Source organism: Arachis hypogaea, chromosome 20 (assembly GCF_003086295.3).
Source record: "Arachis hypogaea cultivar Tifrunner chromosome 20, arahy.Tifrunner.gnm2.J5K5, whole genome shotgun sequence".
Taxonomy (NCBI): Eukaryota; Viridiplantae; Streptophyta; class Magnoliopsida; order Fabales; family Fabaceae; genus Arachis; species Arachis hypogaea.
In genome coordinates this window covers 4,919,374-4,938,868 of record NC_092055.1, presented here as the reverse complement: position 1 = coordinate 4,938,868, position 19,495 = coordinate 4,919,374, and the positions used below count along the sequence as shown (strand labels likewise).

The window sequence follows — 19,495 nt, the reverse complement described above, 5'->3', positions numbered from 1 at the left end:
TACAAAACCTTTTACAGCAGTATTTTTTTTTTATATTAATGGTTGATTTTAATGTACATAAAATATAGTCGATTTCTTTTTTAGATAAATTTTTCTATGAATAACATATTTTAGTAGCAAAAAAGTTCGCCCCAAAAATATTATTTTTTATTATTACTAATAAACTCTAGTTAATTAACCTGATACCGCAAGAATATAATAGAAAAGGTTTGAGTGCTCAAATGCACAAACCAAAAAGCTATCTTTCTAGGTGTTAGCTTTATTTAACTTTAAAATATATAATATATACATCAAAAATTGATTATTATGTATTCATGTATAAATATATATAATATGTGTTTAATTTATTTTTAATATATTTTTTATATTTTAACGTATATTTTATATAAATAACTGATTTGATAATTAAATTTTAGTGTATGTTTAATCAGAAGCGGAGCTCTACGAGGACAATGGAACTATGGCCCCCAAAGATTTTGTAAAAAAATTTAGTAGTTTTTGTTTAAAGAAAATAAAGTTAGTTTATTTGATTAGATTGATATTTTCTCATCTTATTTATTTGTGTTCAATACTCACCTTGACTATTCACTTATTTTTGTGTATTGAAACCTTTTATCATTCACTTATTTTTCTACGTTAAAATTAAAATGAAAAGACTCTATCTGATCTTTTTATACATTTTTATTTCACGTATTATTTTGATTTTAGACCAATGATAATATAGCTAGTAGAATTACCAGTTATTAATAAAAAAAATATTATTTTATTTTTAAATCAACATTGTTACTTAAATGTCATTGATTAGTATTGTTTACATTAATGAATTTGAATATTTTATTTGTTGAAAAGTTAAAATTTTATTTTGTTGTAATATATTATATTTGATTGTAATAAAAATAAAATAAAAATAAATAGTATCGAGATTTTTAAAAAATAGATACGATCAAAGATAAAATTAATTGTTCAAAATGTCAAAAATTAACTTATAAATTATAAATAATTTTGTATAATTAAAAAAACCTGCTTTTAAAAAGAAAAAAAAATAGTTTTTAGGTTAAAAAAAATTTTTACGTTGAAAATCGATTTTTTCGTACAAAACTCAATTATTTTTTAAATTAATTTTTATTTTTAAAATCAATTTATTAATTTTATAATCGAATCGGTTAATAATTAATTTTATTATTTAAAATTACTTTATTTTATTAACCTAAACTAATTTTTTTGTTAATCAAAATCAAATTTAATTTTTTAGTTAACTTTAATTATATGCAATCTTACATGTTAATAACAAATTTTAAAAACAATTATAAATATTATTGTATAATTTTTTTGTTAAAATTTTTTGGTCCCTCCAAAAGTTTCATTCAAGTTTCGCCACCGTGTTTAATATAATTAATTTAACTGTAGTGTCACTTATTCGAATTAAATAAACTTAAAATAATTTTTAATTTATTATTGTTAATACAAAATACTTGTATACTAGCGAGAGAACATAAAACAAGAATATACCACATCCAACTCAAAATCTTAAAGTGCTAAATTAATGTGGTCTCTCATCTTATAAACTCCTCACTCTTCCTTACTTTATTTAAGGTGAGACTAACTTCAACACTTCTCACACTTACAACACTGACAATATTAAACTAGAACAGAAATGAAAACACCATGTGAACTAGAAGCCCACAGATGAAAAATCCATAGTAACAGAACATATATGATGATGATGATGATGAGAATATTAACAAACTACTTTACAACCAGAATTCTTCCTGGGCCAGCACCAGAGGAATGATTCTAAATAAGTGGTTGTGATTAAATTGTGTGGCTATCAAATCCATATTATATCATTGCTCCAACAAACTCATACAAACATATCCTCAAGAATCTTCCATCACATTCTCTATGTCAGTTCAGTTTTGCTGGAGTAGACCCCATATCAACAATCATAATACCACTAAAAACTGTTTATGATCACTCTCTCATCATAGAAATATGGAAATGTTTATGAAACAAAAGTATCTATAAAGATAAAAGAAATATTTTTATTTTAATATGTAAGTCATTTTGTAAATTTCATTCACTAAAAATACAAAGAAGATAAATTTTAGAATAATTTGAATAGTTTTACTAAATAGGCCTCAAAAACCTTAATTAGAAAAAGTTAATAATAATGCTAGATTACTTGCATACATCAATATACCATTTTATTACAAATTAGAGGAAAAGATAAAGAAAGAAACACAGTGGATGATTGCAGTTAATGGGACCCCTTTTGCTTGAAGCTGAAGCTGAAAACTAAAACAAGACAGCTTCAGATTACTGCTTCTTTTGTGAGAATTACAGGTGAAGAAAGATCAGATAACATGCTCCTTCTGGAAAAAAACAAGAACACTTACTAATCTCTATTAAAACACAAAAACACCCCCAATAATTAAAAAAACTAATTATTAATCTATATATGGACATATATATAACTGTGTCACTTCAATTTTTTTCTCTGTCTTCTTTTTTCCTCTAATTTCTTGCTCTCAAGGTTTGATATCAGAATCATCCCAAGGAACATTTAGATCAGTTGAGACCAAAGGATCAAGGTCCTCCCAACCCCAATAATTTGAAGGCATTTCCATAGCAACACTTGTTGTTGTAGCAGGTAATGGAATCTCCCATAGGTGTGTGTTAGTACCATTGATGGTTGTCTCCTCCATTGTCTTAAACTCTTCTCCACCATAGCTATAAATATTGGAGGCTGAAACTGAACATGGGTTTGCATCAAAACTAGAACTTGATGTTGTTGAGAAGGGAAAGATTAGACTTTGACTCTGAGGAAGATTCAAAGCTGATGATGATGAACTCAGAAACATTCCACTACCACCAAAGTCCTTAACTTCTGATAGATTATTATTATTCTGTTGTGGTAGCAAGGGTGGTGGACGAATCATAGATTGGTAAAGAGTAGGAGGAGGAGGAGGAAGAGGACGATTACTCTGAGGTTGAACTTCCATTTTTCCACCACCACCATTTAAGGTGGTAACAGTGGTAGTGGTGGTGGTGCTAATAGAAGTAGTGGTTGTTGATTTCTTGGTTGGTCTCTTATTCTTTCTTCCACCTCCAACAGGAACATTGCGGAGGGTTCCACCTTTAGTCCAGTGCCTCTTGCAAGCTCTACAGAAATGGCGAGGCTGAGATTTGTTGTAATTGTTGTAGTAACAAAACTTTGTGTTTGTTGAATCACATCTTGGACACCTCAAAGGCTCTAATATTGGTTGCTGCTGCTGAATTTGTTGTTGCTGTTGTTGTTGTTGTTGTTGTTGTTGTTTCTTCATAGTAGTAATCTTTGATGGTAACTCCAAGTTTTGTGATGATTGCAACAAGGCCTTGTTCCAATCAAGTCCTGTACTTGAAACCTGCTTAGAACTCAAACCCATAATAATAATAATCTCAAAAGAAAGAAAAAGCACTATCAGCAAAACACAAGTGAGTTAATTATGTATATCAGAAGAGGGGAACTTTACTAAATCTGAATTCTTAATTATTAGCCCTTAGATTGAGGTGGTAGAAAATACATGAATGTGAATGATATCAAGAAGAACAAGTTGCTGATTACAGTCCAAAGAGTGTGAAAGTGTATGGAACTTGGTGACAATTGGTTTGATTGAAGGAAAGGCCTAAGTAGAAGAGAATAAGAAGTGATGAGCATGTCTTTTCTTTCACTTATCTAATGCCTATTTAATTTATGATCTTATCTTCTATCTCTAAAAAGGAGCAAAAGTAATAATTAACATAACTACAACAACAATATCAGAAGAAAGAATTAAATAAATAGATTAAGAAGAGATTGATCACAAGTCATATGAGAGGTGTATGTAGTGGAGAGAAGGTTATTATCAAGTTTTTATGCAGGGTTTGGTAAGAAGCTAAGGCTAATTTGGTTTCTCTCCACATACATATAACTATGTTATATGTTGTAGAATTAAAGTGGGAAAACAGAGAGATACTTAACCCATAAGGGTGAAGGTGGGTGCTTGCCACGTGGAATGTTTTAGGCCATTGATAGTGCTCTCTTCTGTGTATGTTTTGGCTGTAAAAGGAACAACGTAGACGTGCATGATGCTGCTATATATGCTATAATTATTTAACAATATGATAGAGATTCATCCTTATTTTTCTTGTATTTTTTTTCCCACTCAATCTTCTATTGTATGTTACACACACCATTGAGTATACCTCTCACTTTTAATTTCTACTTTAAACGGCAGTTTACTACATCAGTATTGTATTCCGTAGTAATAAATAATTTAAAAAATAATCGCACTCAATAGTCATAGACAACCTAATTATAATTAATTAAGGGAGTCACTTAGATAAAGACACTTAAAACGTCTTTTTTTTAAAGATGTTTTTAAGTAACTAAATTCAATACATATAATTGATTAAACTATATTATTTTTATCAAAATTAGATCAGATAAATTGATTTGGCCAAAAAATTGATAAATTATACTTTGAATCGATCTAAATTAATATTTTTTATAAAAAATAATTACAATATTTTTATTATAAAAAATGACTAAAATATTCTTTTATATATATATATATATTAATTAAGAACCCTAAATTCTAACTCTTTTCTTTTCTTTGTGTCGTTATAGGGTTAGAATTTAAGATTTTTAAAATTAAAAAAAATATATAATAAAAATGTTTTACTCATTTTCTATAATAAGGTTATTGTAGTCATTTTATATAAAAAAGAATATTAATTTAAATCGGTTCAAGGTTTGGTTTATCGATTTTTTGACCAAATCAATTTGTCTGATCTAATTTTGACAAAAATAATAGTTTAATAAATTATATATTAAATTTTAGTTAATAACAAATATCTTTAACAAAAGATATTTTAAACATCTTTATCGGAGTGTTTCCCTTATATTAATAATGTTACATACACATTAAAATCAACCTTCAAAATCAATCATTAATATAAAATACATGTTAGAATATATATATTAAAAATAAGTTAAACAATACGTATATTTATTCATAAATACATGGTAACTTATTTTAGTAGTTAATTTTAATGTACAAATAGTATTTTTATAATTATATTAATGACTGACTTTCGTCTTGATATATATCATCTTAAGACAATTTAATTATTATTCTAAGATTTTCTTTTTTTTTTCTAATTTAATTTCTATTTTTTAATATCAAAATGATATATATTAAAATTAAACGATAAACCAACCACACAAATATGTTTTATTTTTATCAACTCATTTTATATATTATTAACGATGTAAATATTATTTTCTATTTTGATGTTTTTGGTCATACACACTATCACACACTAGTACACTACACACACTATATGATTGTGCAACTATCATTATTGGTTACCCTTTTCATAATTTATGTAGTGGACTTTGCCACCAATACAAATACAAAATTGGCAAAGGAGAGAAGAAAGTACACTACGGTCCATGGGCTAAAAATTGTTCTTCTAAAATGGATTGAGGAAAGGGAGTGGTAATAGTGGGTCCTAAGATTCTTAGTAGGGTTAAAAACAGTTGGCAACACATGGTTTCTTGTGGGACATATTAGGAAAGAAATGGATGCATAATGTAGTGGTGATTTATGGACCATAGTCATGTGATTACATGTTGCAAGTTGGGTATATATATCTTGCATGCACGTGTAGCTCTCATGTCTATGGACTATGTGTGTATGTTGATTATTGAAGCATCATGCATGTTATGTTTATCCTTTATATATAGTGCCCACAATTATTTTAAAGAGGTAGCTCTCTTATGTAAATATAACAAGTTAAGGTTCATTTTTTAACTTTTCTCACATTCATTATTTAACTTGGAGGTTCGTTTTTTTTTGGGTGAGCACGGGTAGCAGGTACCGATTACCCGTCCGAATCCGAATTCGAACTAATTAAATTGGTTTTGGAATTAAGATAATTGGGTTTAACTCGAACCAAACTGATAATCTTTGTTAGTGATTGGTTCGGATATCGGTTTTAGAGATATAGAACTCGAACCAACTCGCGAACCCGATCATATATTAATTAAATAATATATATATATATATATATGACATTTTCATTAAGCAAAAATTATTTACTATTAATATATTTGGATTTTAATGAGTTTAGTTTTTAATGTATTTGGTATTTAACATGTTTGGATTATTTCTATTGATGTTACATATTTATTGTACTTGTTGAATCTTTAAGATAAAAATTTGGTTTTTTTTTTATGAATTTCAAAGTCATCGGGTATCCAATTATCCGAACCGAACCAATCCGTTTTTAATTAGTTTGGTTTAGTTCGGATACATATACAAAAAAATACAAATCCAAACCAAACCAAACCAATTACATTTTTATCGATTCAATTCTAATTTTACCATAAATTCGAACCAAACTGACCTGTGCTCACCCTAATTTTTTCACTACTCGATGAAGTAATGTTTTTTTACATTACAAATTAGGGAAACAGAGAGAAATAATCACAGCGCAATTATTTCTCCAACTAGGTAGCAGACACAAGATTATTATTAATTATTATTGTTAGGAGTAATTAAGGACCACAAAAGCCACATGCACATATATAATTAAGCCACGATTTGGGGTGAGATATCTCAATTAGGAGTAATAAATTGAACTTGACGATTTTTAAAAGGTTAATAATGAGCATGGAAATCAATTTGGTCGGTTGGTTAGGTAAAGGGTCTCGTTTGATGGAATGCTACAAAATAATCCAAAGAGGACAAAACAAAGAATGTTTGTCGGACAAGTATGAAAACGACACTTCCAATTAATTAAATCTAACTTGGAAGTGAGTCTATTATATACACCTAAGATGCCACTTATGTTCATAAAAATATTAGGGTGTATTACTACAATATTATTACAGATGCATGTTAAAATAATATATGTATTTTAAAACTACTTATGCTAAAATCTTTTATATCATAAATATTTTAAAAATTTAGTTATTAATAAAATTCTTTTATATTTATGACTCAAATTAAACAAGTGTTCTTAATTATGGGAGCTAACCTTAAAGTATTAATATAGCCCTAGCTTATAAAAATTATTGATGAGGATCAAAATAATATATTCTCAAGCCCATGCTTTGGTGGCTCTTGGTGTAACATGTGGAGCCATCAACCACGTGGTTTCAATTTGGTTTTCATAATCAAACATTAGACACTCGAATCAATCGTTGTATTTGCTATCACTAAGGTTTACGACACGTGCTGAGCAGCATCACGGGCTTTTGGGCCACTTGATGTTGATGGACCCATTTGAGCCATTGATGCATTCAGGTTGTAACATAGATTGCGATGTTAATTTTTATATTCTTTTGCTTATCTTATTGGCTAAGGTTAAGTGACTTAATTTGACATTTCCCCATTACTTTATATTACTGTTTCTATTATTTTTATTTGGTGAAAATTTGTAGCTTAATGCTTAGGTATTATCGGTTGCTGTTGACTACTAATGCGGTGTGATGAAGTTTCATTTCTATAACACTATTCTTAGCTTTCGCAAATGTTATGCTACCACGTGGTATTTTGCTATTAACTTATGAAAGATTTTTTTAAAAATTTTATTTATTTATTTATTTATTTAATGATGTGAAAGATCATGCTATAGATGGTTGTTAAAAATAAATAATTAAATTAATGGAATGTGGACGCAACTTTATAAATTCCCTGTTAAATGTAGACAAGCATATATGCTAATTAATTATTTATTTGTGATGTGTTTTTTATTAGATCATGAAAGTGATGTAATGATGAGACATCAAGTACAAACCAATGAAAGTTACGCGCTAACAATGACATATATATGTCAGGATCTGTACTTGATCTCAACTTCTCAAGTAATAATGATCAAGGAAATACGTATATCAATCTTGTATTTTTCTATTTTTTTTCAGCTGTGGTATTAAAATTAAGTGTTACTTGACTGCTGTCATTTTCCGAAATTCAAATTTTCGGGCAATTTTTTAGAGAACTGAATACTATATCAGCTTAGTACTATAAGTAAAGATAATGGATCCTCCACACAAAATCTTTTAGCACTCATGGGATGCTGTTAACCCTGAATTGAAATAGGAGACAGTGCATGCATTTGTAGCATAACGATAGATGTTTCTGGAAGATAACATAATGGCAATTTGCGAATGTTCCAATTCATAGGTACCACACACAATGGGGCAAATAATGCTATCAAATATGTGTGGCTAGGCCCAAATTATACATATTGAGAACATTATGACATTAATCCTTGAATAGTGGGTTTCTGACCTTGAGATATTCAACATTTTATATACATCAAGTGATAAGGAATGGTGATCCGCGAAATAAGCACAAATTCTCAAAAGCCGAAACCAATAAAAGCCTTGCATTTGATAAGACAAGAATATGATAATTCAACTACGTAGACTGAAAGTGGAGACAAGTTGTCTTCAACCCTATAAACAGTTCTGAAGGAACAAATTTCGTTCAAGAATGAAATAACGAAAACGTACTTGATTTATCCTGTGTAGAATAATTTGAAATTTGTTTTCAATAAATTCCGACAATTTGCAAGGAAATGAGAAACAGAAACCAAAAAGTCAAGAACCATTTAGCCCCCGGTTCCTGCCGCGTAATTCAGGAAATGTTAAAGGTGCTAATGAGTTTGCGTTGAAGGCACAGAATTTGCAAAACAACCATATGGTTTCAACTTATTAAGCCAGATGCAATACTAAGTTCTATTTTTTAGTAAGACGTAACTCTAAGCTAGTTGTAAGAATCTTGGTCAAATAAACATGCACGTAATACTAATTAACATGCATAGGTTTTTCATGTACTAAAATCAGCTTAAGCAACTACTGCTACGTTTATGCATAGGTTTTTCATTGCGTATTGCATTACATAGTTGTATAGATGAGATTCCTATCCAAAACATTGGTGGCAATGGTTATGAGATACATATGCGTTAAACCGCAGCTCAAACAACAAATTCTCTATTCCTTAACTAATAGGATTCTCTAATACATTTTTCTTCAAAAAAAAACAAAAAAACAAAAAAAAGGATTGCACGAGTAGAGCTAACAAAAGAAACAGAAATGGACCACTCTAAAACTTGAAGTCCTTCTTCTTTGACTTGCCCTCCTTTTCCTGCATCTTTCTTTTCCTTTTCTTTTCGTTCTGCAACAAATGACGGCAACGATTAATACATGTCACAATATCATAAGTTGCAAAAGTATGATTTTGAAGGCTGAAAGTTACATACCTCTGCAACCATGTCACTGAAATCTTCACGCTGACTGCGTGCCCTCTCTTCTTCCCTTGCTTCTTCATACCTGTATAGTTCCAACGTAAGTAATAAATCATACCTTGCCACTTTGACATAAAAAAGTTAACATAGCCAGCAAAATTAAGACACCAAACAAATAAATTAGAAAAAAAAACATACTTTGTAGACAAGACATTATCCAGCGATTCCAGCTCTTCCGGGAGTAAGGTGACATCCACTTTGTCCGACTTCTGACCCTTGAGCAAATCAACCTGAAAGTTCAGAAGGCAAAAAGAATGAAAAACACTGCTCTTCTATCGTTATGTGACTAACCCCACCCCCATCCCCTCAAACAAAAATGGAGAGAACGTTTACCCTTTTGGCTCCCGATTTGTCCTGTGCGCCAGTGCCAACCACGTAACTGAGGAGAGAATAGATCATCAGAACTCAGCCAATAAACACTCATAGGGAAAAAATAAAAAAGCAATCAAATACTATTTAAAAAAAGTGCAAGCATTGCATACGTGTGTGTCGTTCCAAGCAATGTTCCAGGGGCAATTCTTTCTTCCTTCTCTTCAAGTACCTTCAATGAAAAAAATATAATGATATTATCTAGTCAAAACAGAAGTCAAAGCTGTTTTTTTTTTTAAATTAAAAATAAAAAGAAGAAAAGAAGAAAGGTAAGAAAAGAAAAGGAAAAAATAGAGATTAATACTCACTTGATATAGAGGCCTCTCAGGCTCCTTTTTAGGTTGTGGCTTTCGAAGGTCAATAGCTGCAGGTGTCTCAACTCCAGTAGGAGTGCTAAGGTGGAAAAAACAAAGAAAAATGGGAAAGAAATTAGTTTAACAATCATACCAGATCAAGGACAACCATCAATTGTGAGAAGAGATAATAAGCAGGAAACAGCATAACTTGCAGAATAGTTAACAATTCATGCAGTTTAAGGACAATAATTAACAGTCCTGGCAGTGAATGGGTCATTCAACAATCAACATCAATTGTACATCAACAAATAATAATAACAATAGCAAAAGAAAGGTTAGTGCGTTTCATTGATAAGATTACTACAAAACCCTTCATCTAAACCACCATGATATATGAACACAACTAAAAATGGTGAAGTAAAAATACCTGGACAGACTATCAACTGACTGAATACCAGCTTCAAGGTCCTCTTCCTCCATTTCTTCCTCTTCTTCTTCCTCCTCCTCTTCCTCTTCTTCCTCCTCCTCTAAGTCACCCCAGTGTTTGGTCTTATCAACTGGCTCTTCCTGCATTATGGACACACTTAAATACAAATTGGAATACCACAATGAATAAATAACTATATTTAGTTGATCAGTTGCTCCAATATGGATTTCCAAACTAACAAATATTTATTATTTATTTCTTGCCCAAAAACATGCTCTCCACAAGTTTTGCCATCTTAAAACTTGAAAAAGAACAAGATATCAAAAACAACTACAAACACAGTATTAGTACTGATTAAGCCAACCTCATAGTTAGGCTGTTCTTGTTGTTGAACTCCGAATACGTCTCCATATAGTGGACGTCCATACTGTTAATAAGAAGACAGGTAAACTGGTCAGCAAGACAAAAGGGATGGGAGCAGTCCCATTTTGGAAATATTTGGAGAGAGAAGTAAAGGAAGGGGGAAAAAATATAAATACTTCATCAACAGGAGGTTTGCCCCAGCCGCCAGGATGATAACCAAAGCTAGCACCAGGAGGGATGGGAGCATTCAATCCAGGTATCTTCAAATGAGGATAAGATGGTGGTGGACCATATCGCTGAAAGAACCAAATTAATGTAATCAAAGGGCTAACAACCATGAAAAAATATACAAGAACAATTCAGCGGACTGTAATATTACCTGCATATTTATAAGCCAGGGAGGAGGAGCTCCCTCAGGCATACCAAGAGCTTCTTTCAATTCATGTGATAACATGCCAGGTTTCATCTCCCTCAGTTTTACCTGTATATCAAACATCATTATGTAAGATGCAGTTCTTTCTATGCAGACACACATATAGATTCACCATCTATGACAAAATACTTAAATTCCCCTGCATGATATTTGTGCACACGGATTTCCCAAAGATACAAGCAAAAAAGCGGTTTGTGCACTTATCGTCCGGCAACACCTCAACATGGATTATACCTCAAATTCTTTTCCTTCGTGATATAGGTCCCCAAGAGATGTCAGCTTTGGCTTTGTTTGGTATTTAAAAAACGCATCATGAAGAACCTAGCAACAAAAGAAAACAAATCCATGAGAAAGGATAAAAATAGTGAAATCAGAATAACTAGAAAACTGAGAGCAGTATTCAAGCAATGCAGAATGGTAAGAAAAATGCAAAATCAGTGGAACCTGATAGTCTATGTCCATTTTCCCCATTTTTGGTTGCATGCGCTCCCTTTGCTTTTGTTTCAACTTTTTGCTGTCCTCTTTCTCGATATAAGCCTGTGTGGGACAATATTAGACAGTTTGATATGTAAACAGCAACTACAAAATGTAGAAATTAATTAAAAGACATAGGTATATAGAAAGTATTCCATGTTACGGAATGTTGAGTTCAAAGGAATAGAAAAATCAAAAGATAAGTGTTAGGAGAAAAGGCAAGATGCAAGACTATTCCATCATCGCAATATTATCTAACCAATACTTGAAATGAGTCAAAGTCTACCAAAACTCAAGTGAATTGCATGAATCTTACTCAAATCACTACCAACCCATCAAATATAAAGTCTAAGAAAATCATAGAAACAGAAGCGCTTCCCCCCAATTAATAGATACTGAGAAACAAATATTAATATTCTACAGTAGACACAAAAGCTTTAAAGAGTAATAAGCTAAGTTTCAAGAAGCCAATTTGCAAATAAAGCAGAATTTTTTCTCTAGGAAATTCACTTGAACGAAGTCATCACATATTAACATATGCAGGCAGAAGAATTATTTTACAGAAGATCATACTACCTGTCTGATTTTCTCAATTCCAGTGGCAGCAATGAAGTCAGGAAGCTGAAAGGGTTGTTTCTCAATACCTCGTTTACCCTGACAAGAAGACAATCACACAAACTGTGATGAGACATAAGTAATTAATGTGGTCATGGATTATATAGTTATGTTGCTAACATTAATGATATAAAAATTGAAGATAAGAGGAATTCAGCCCGGGCACTAAGCACAATGGAAGGGCATCTGAAAATTCAAAGCAGAACTATTAGCAACTTTGTCATCACAAATGCCCAATAGGATTATGCAAAAACGCCATATGATCATAGATCCCAATATATAAATGATAATGGTGATGATTATGATTATGATATGAGTTCCATATTCCCTTATATCTAACAGATAATAAAAGAGAAATGACTCATGGATGCCCATTGCCAAACACCTACAAGTCCAGGATTCATGATTGCCACAGCCGCTCCCCTGCAAGCATCACATACATACATATAAGAGAAACCTTATCGACTTTATCTTCCTCACCCTATCCCAACATCCCTCATGCATACACCAACCATCATATATGCTTGCATCTTTAACTTTTAAGTATTAATGCTGACTAACCTGCAAGAATTTTCTCTTCTGACACCAATGCCTAGGTACAGGAACAGTATTCCTATAAGATTTCAGGAACACCAGCAACTTTGGGTCTGCTGCAGTAGCATCCCACACCTAAAAAATTAAAAAAAAAATTGTTCAACTAAATATAATGGCCATTAGACTAAATTATAGTTGAGAAGGGGGGAGGCCCAACAACTCAAAAATCAAAACTAATAATGATAGAGAAAATAATCCTACCTCAACAACATCAGGCCTTGAGCAAATCTGTTTCAGTTCAGCAATTTTCATCCTCCTTTGAAGCTGAACATAAAATCAACATTTTTGGAGAAGTCACACACGGGAAGGTAATAGTAAAATTGGATGAACAAAAAATAAAAATAAACATATCACGAATTGCTAGACCTTTTTCTTCTTGTTTGACACACCGCCTTTCTCTTTCTGATCATCATCGTTTTCTTCCTCGTCAGAATCAGAATCGGCCTTCTTATTTGCAGCAGCATTTTCTGCTGCCTCATCCTTCTTATCGGTATCCTAGAGGTATAATAGTAAATCTTTTGTCAAAATCAGGTAAAAAAGATGCCAGAGAAGAATAAATTGAGACCTGTAACCTATATCATACCTCCGAACCAGTGACGTCACTGAAACTGAATTTCTCAAAGATCTTTCTAAATTCTTCATCCATGCCTTCATCTAGCTCTGCCTTCTCCGGCACATACTCAATTTCAACTTGCTCAACCACCTAGAGTTTAAGAGAAATAATAAAATCAATCTATGTGCATCATTTCAAATCTATAGCTCAGCTATTTTCAACCTTCTGTGTTCTAAGAAAGAAAATAACAATCTAGAACGAGAAATTATCTAATCTAATCACCTAAAATATTTCCGCAACACTAAACAGCATTAGCTCAGTTTATTTACTTCAACTGCAACAGATTATGTTTTTCAATGGAAGAATAACCAGTGCAATAGAGAGAAGAGAATGGAAATAATTCATTATCATAGACCAGGGTGTAGTCCAACTACATAGCTCATTTCCTTTCTTTTCCCTCCAGTCCTCTTTCACCAAGCGAAGCTCGAGAGCTTCTCTCTAACTCAAAAACGCTAAAATGCAAAACGAGAAGCTCTGTTCAGCTTCGAAAACCCTAACTACGATATTGTTCGAACAGAAAGCAAAGGCACATTAAGAGTCAATTCACTTAGCTCCTATCCTAATTTTTTTTTTCTTTTCGATAACGAAGCCAGCACCAGTTTGATACCTAATATTATAAACCCCAAACCGATTTAAAAGAAACTTTAAGTTAGAAGAATGATACGAACCTGCTTCGGATCAGTGTTCTCCTTAGCACCGTCGCTCTCTTCTGCGGTTTTATCTTCATGGTCAGGTTCCTGAGATGCCTTGTTGTTCTTCTTCTGCTTGCGGCGACGGCGACGGCGCTCGCTCTCACGCGACTTCTTGGCGGCGGCGGAGGAAGTGGTGGTGGAGTTGGCAGCCAGATCTCGGTTAGAAACAACTTCGCCGTTCTGGTACGGAAGAGTCTCCGCAGCCATGGTTGCGGGGTTTTGGACGGAAAGTAACGGAGGGATTAACAGTTAGACTTATGAGTGAGTGTGTGGCGATGAAGATGAAGAATCAGAAGAAGAGGGATTGAATAGATGAAAGGAAAGAGGAGAGAATCACAGAGGGGGAAGGTGGGTTATCGAACAATCTTCATAATTTATTTGGGCCAGCCACGTGTTATTACTTTGGTCCGTTTGGGCTTTGACTTATTAATATATCAGCCCGATTTAGAATCCCCCAACCTAACAGGCCTAGAATGAGACCCCGACATTAGCCCAATTATCTATTTTCGAAAAAAAACTCCAAGTCATAGACTTTATATTGTCAACAAGTTATGTTGGTTTAATAGTTAGCTCATTAGTCCATTTAACTAAGTGTTAGGGGTTCATATCTCGTCTTGTGCATGCAATAGTTTATTGGCCAACGACAAACTCTTAAATAGAGATCAGTAGTCTTTAAATTATTGAGTTGGGAGATATCGTAAAAAAAACCAAAAAAAAAAAAACTTTATACTGTCAAAAATTATTTTTAATATAGAGATAAAGATTGTATTTTATTTGAATATTGATATTTGAAATATATTACAGTATTGTAGATATACAAAAAAGGTGTTCAACATACATCTGCGTGCCAGAATATTGACATATGTCTAACATGCATCTTATATGTTGTCAGGATGCATCCTGCGTGTTGACTCTCCACCTATAAAATTCACCTACATGTAATTATACTAAATAATCCTAATTTCAACAAAAAAAAATACTAATATTTTTTTCATAAAAAAAATTAGCCTTATAATGTCTAAACTTTTAAAAGAAATAATGATGATTTTATGAAACTTGTCCGCTTTCTTATATTATCAACATATTAATTTTTCTCACGTAAAAAAATATTAATTTTTTATATTAAAAGATACCACACATTTATATAAAAACTATAATTTTGTGAATTTTTATTTCATTAATTTTGTTAACTACTCAATATATTTTGTATATATATATATATATATATAAAGTACTTACAATGCATCGAAATTAAATTTCTAAGTAAATCCTTCTATTTAACTAAACTCGAAAAGATTTTACTTCTGACCTAATTCTTGCCTTCTTGCCATAAAGTTGTTACTAGGAAACAAGACCATGAGTAGTGTAACATGTTAAATGAGATTAGAAATCTTATAGTTGGGAGGGGAGGGGTATAAGAGGGACATCACATTAATACTTAAAAAGTAAAATACCACAGATACCCCTCACCGACGGTTAGAACTTAGAAGGGAAGTGTTTCTATTTTCCAACCATTGACGAAGCAAAGTACGCGCGAACCGACCACATACTAAGCGGCACGTTGTTTCACTTTCACCTATGATGCCCGTACGATGACGTGTCCGACAGTCCCCAATGGAGATCCTTCATCAACAAGCACATACTGACGAATCCCCCAAAACAGGCTGAGATTCTTGTCCCTGAAAATACGTTGCTTTAGAGTCCAAAAGAAAAGAGTTGACCCCACTTGACATTCTGGTAATTCCATGTAAATCCTTTGTCCAAAATCGAAACTTTGCTCTTTTTGAAGCGAAACACTCAGCTAGGTGTTTGCAAGTTCCATCCCTTTTCTTCCACAATTCAGATCTAAGACCATACCCCCCCCCTCTCTTTCTCTCTGTGCTGGAGGAGGAACATTGTTAACTAGGAGCTTCAAACAGGGTCAACGGTGAAGTCCTTTTTCCCTTTTCACTCTTTCATCAGCTCAGAGGAGAGAGACACCGGGATTTTTTGTAATATATTTGTTTTTTTGTGAGTTTGGTTTTTGAACATTGCATAAGAGTATATATAAATATATAAAATTGAGGGGAATAATGGGGTTGGTTGGTGTCCAAGAGAATGTGGATGGGAATGGAGATGTTCTATCTGAGATTTCATTGGGGACCAAGCCCAAGTACACAAGGATGGACTCTGATCTTGATGAGGCCGAAGAAGAAGACTTGCCATCATCTAACAAGCATGATTCCAAGAAATATATAATGGCTTGTGCCGTCTTTGCCTCTTTGAATTCAGTGCTTCTCGGCTATGGTTGGTAATTCTATTTTATTATCTTATCTTGATCTAATCACATTTAATTTTTATGTGGTTCTTTTAGTTTGGGACCCTGCTTCTTTTCTTTTATCATTGAGTGGCAAGAATATGTGTCAGTCCAAAAAATTAAGAAAAGAATAAAACCCCACTATGGGGCTTTGTGCTGTAGATTATAATAATCACAATGGTGAATGCAAAATATGCTGTTTGTGCAATTTGTAGCACAGCTTTTGTTGTTGAGGTTTAGGGAACAGGCATATATGGACAAAATGTGGATACATAGCTTACTTGTAAATTCAACGAGATAGTTATAGTAGAGACAGTTAGGTACTAATGATTGAACTTAGCAAATTCATTCTCTTACTATAAGGGCCCATTGGTTCATGGCAAGAGTTATAGAATGCAACCATGTTGTTTGATAGTTGTTGAAACTTGAGCATCATCAACATGAATTTTCTTTATGATATTTGATGGGACCACATCCAAGTCCCTGACAAATTCAGTTCATATTTGCTTATTGTTTTGTAGATGTTGGTGTTATGAGTGGAGCGATTATATTCATTCAACAGGATCTGAAGATCACTGAGGTTCAACAAGAAGTTCTTGTTGGAATTTTGAGCATAATATCGCTGTTGGGTAGTTTAGCAGGTGGAAAGACATCTGATGTCATTGGTAGGAAATGGACAATTGGTTTGGCTGCTGTCATCTTCCAAACCGGTGGAGCCATTATGGCTCTTGCGCCTTCTTTTAAAGTACTGATGATAGGAAGACTCTTGGCCGGGGTGGGTATAGGTTTCGGCGTCATGATTGCGCCTGTGTATATTGCTGAAATATCTCCTGCCGTTGCTAGGGGATCTCTTACATCCTTCCCTGAGATATGCATAAATTTGGGAATCCTTCTTGGCTACATATCAAATTATGAATTTTCAGGGCTTCCAGCGCATATAAATTGGAGGCTAATGCTTGGTGTGGGACTTCTTCCTTCGGTGGTTATTGCTCTTGCTTTGTTTATCATTCCTGAATCTCCGAGATGGCTTGTGATGCAGAATAGAGTTGAAGAAGCGAGGCTGGTGCTGAGGAAGATAAGCGAGAGCGAAAAGGAGGCTGAGGAAAAGTTGAAAGAAATCCAGGTAGCTGCTGGATTAGCTAATGCTGAGAAGTATGAAGCTAAAGCTGTTTGGAAAGAAATATTATGTCCTTCACCTCCGGTTCGAAGAATGCTTATAACTGGTTGTGGAATTCAGTGTTTCCAACAGATTACAGGCATAGACACAACTGTGTATTACAGCCCAATAATCTTCAAGAATGCTGGTATCACTGAGACCACTCAGCTTCTTGCAGCAACAGTCACTGTTGGCTTCACCAAAACACTCTTCATCCTGATAGCTATATTTCTGATCGACAAAGTGGGGCGAAAGCCGTTGCTTTATGCAAGCACAATTGGGATGACAGTCTGTTTATTTAGCCTGAGCCTCTCTCTAGCTTTTCTGGATCATGCAAAAGTTGGGATTGTATTGGCGATCCTATCAGTTTGTGGAAATGTAGCTTCTTTCTCAGTAGGACTTGGCCCTATATGCTGGGTTCTGTCATCTGAGATATTCCCTTTGAGACTTAGAGCTCAAGCATCAGCTCTTGGAGCCGTCGGAAGTAGGGTAAGTAGTGGCATCATATCCATGTCCTTCCTCTCGGTCAGTCGTGCAATCACAGTTGCAGGAACCTTCTTTGTGTTTGGCATCATCTCATGTTCTGCCGTCGCCTTTGTTCATTATTGTGTTCCAGAGACAAAAGGGAAGACTTTGGAGGAAATTGAGGTTCTCTTCCATGATAAAGATGATGAATCAGGGGGAAATGAGGTTGAAATGGGAGATGTAGAGCGCCTGATGCAGAAGTCATGAGTTTGGTGGCATGCCACAATCTTGAATCTTCATACTAAACTAAATTCCTAAGATATTTTCAATATCATACTAGTTTGGTGGCTGGAAAATTCTTTAGTTATAGCAGAAATTTACTAACAATGAGAAACTTCATTCCAATGTTCTTAGAACCACCTAGCACCAGTATATATTATATGCTAAAGCATCTGTTGATATAAAATATATTTATGTCCCTTGACTTTTTTTTATTTCTATTTTTTACCGTCTATTGAAAAGGAGTTCAGATTGCATCATTTTATCTCAGCCATATTAGGAATTTGTATTGTCTCTTTCCAACATGCGCTTGCATTTGTTGCTATTTACCTTGTATAATATTCGCTTTCTTAAAATGTTTATTATTAATAGAATAGGGAGATGCGTGTATTCTAATTCCACCAAGATAAAAAGGGATATTATGTTAATAAAGAATGGCAGTACTTGTAGTTGTACTATAATTGCAAATTAAATTGACTGTAGTATGTAAAACAAAAAATAATAATTTGTGTGTATTATTTATATAAAAATGATTATGTGGATATTTAATTATATATTATCATATTAATAAGAGTAATTAGTTATTAATTTTGAAAGATGAGAACATGAGAGTCTCAGCCAAGCCTTGGTAAAAATTTGTTATTTCTAAGACTTGAACTCAAAACTATTTATTAAGAAAAAACACTTATCACTTAACTAATATTATATTAATCTAGTAGTTATAATAAGATGATTCACAATTTTAAGCATATGGATTAGGCCCCTATGTTATATTGTTAGGTAACAAATATGTGTTTGAACTAACCTTGGTTGAATCCTTGAAAGTAGGTAGATCACTTGTAAGTGTTTGCCACAAGTAGTGTCCATTTATGGTTCAAAGGAGCTATGTTGTAATTTCCGAATAAAATATAGGGAGAATTTAGAATTGTGTGAATAGTGAAAATTTTCACAAAATTTGTAGAGAACATATTTTTTTTTGGTAACCATTTTTCTATTATATAAAAAAAAAATTGAAGATAAGACACTGAGCATAGAGAAAGTGGGACCAAAGGTTCATGACACATGATATAAGGATAAAGGTTAG

At 32.9% G+C, this 19,495-nt stretch overlaps 3 protein-coding genes across 3 annotated transcripts; 1 reads left to right on the top strand and 2 right to left on the bottom strand.

Annotated features, from left to right (window-relative positions):
- Positions 1–2,161: 2,161 nt before the first annotated feature.
- On the bottom strand, positions 2,162–3,993 carry LOC112783708 (uncharacterized). The gene has a single exon (XM_025826753.3). It carries the CDS (start codon positions 3,423–3,425, stop codon positions 2,529–2,531), a length of 897 nt encoding a protein of 298 aa, XP_025682538.1. The 5' UTR covers positions 3,426–3,993; the 3' UTR covers positions 2,162–2,528.
- A 4,886-nt stretch (positions 3,994–8,879) lies between these two features.
- LOC112782887 (uncharacterized) lies at positions 8,880–14,586 on the bottom strand. Its single transcript, XM_025825542.3, has 18 exons — positions 14,192–14,586; positions 13,494–13,613; positions 13,277–13,405; positions 13,112–13,174; positions 12,878–12,985; positions 12,278–12,355; positions 11,672–11,764; positions 11,462–11,548; positions 11,174–11,275; positions 10,971–11,090; positions 10,796–10,858; positions 10,432–10,571; positions 10,017–10,101; positions 9,822–9,880; positions 9,673–9,718; positions 9,478–9,569; positions 9,295–9,364; positions 8,880–9,209 (listed from the first exon to the last, which is right to left on the bottom strand). Exons 1-18 carry the CDS (start codon positions 14,420–14,422, stop codon positions 9,138–9,140), a joined length of 1,758 nt encoding a protein of 585 aa, XP_025681327.1. The 5' UTR covers positions 14,423–14,586; the 3' UTR covers positions 8,880–9,137.
- Positions 14,587–15,693: 1,107 nt separating this feature from the next.
- On the top strand, positions 15,694–18,671 carry LOC112783365 (probable polyol transporter 4). Its single transcript, XM_025826294.3, has 2 exons — positions 15,694–16,501; positions 17,033–18,671. Exons 1-2 carry the CDS (start codon positions 16,288–16,290, stop codon positions 18,397–18,399), a joined length of 1,581 nt encoding a protein of 526 aa, XP_025682079.1. The 5' UTR covers positions 15,694–16,287; the 3' UTR covers positions 18,400–18,671.
- Positions 18,672–19,495: the final 824 nt, after the last annotated feature.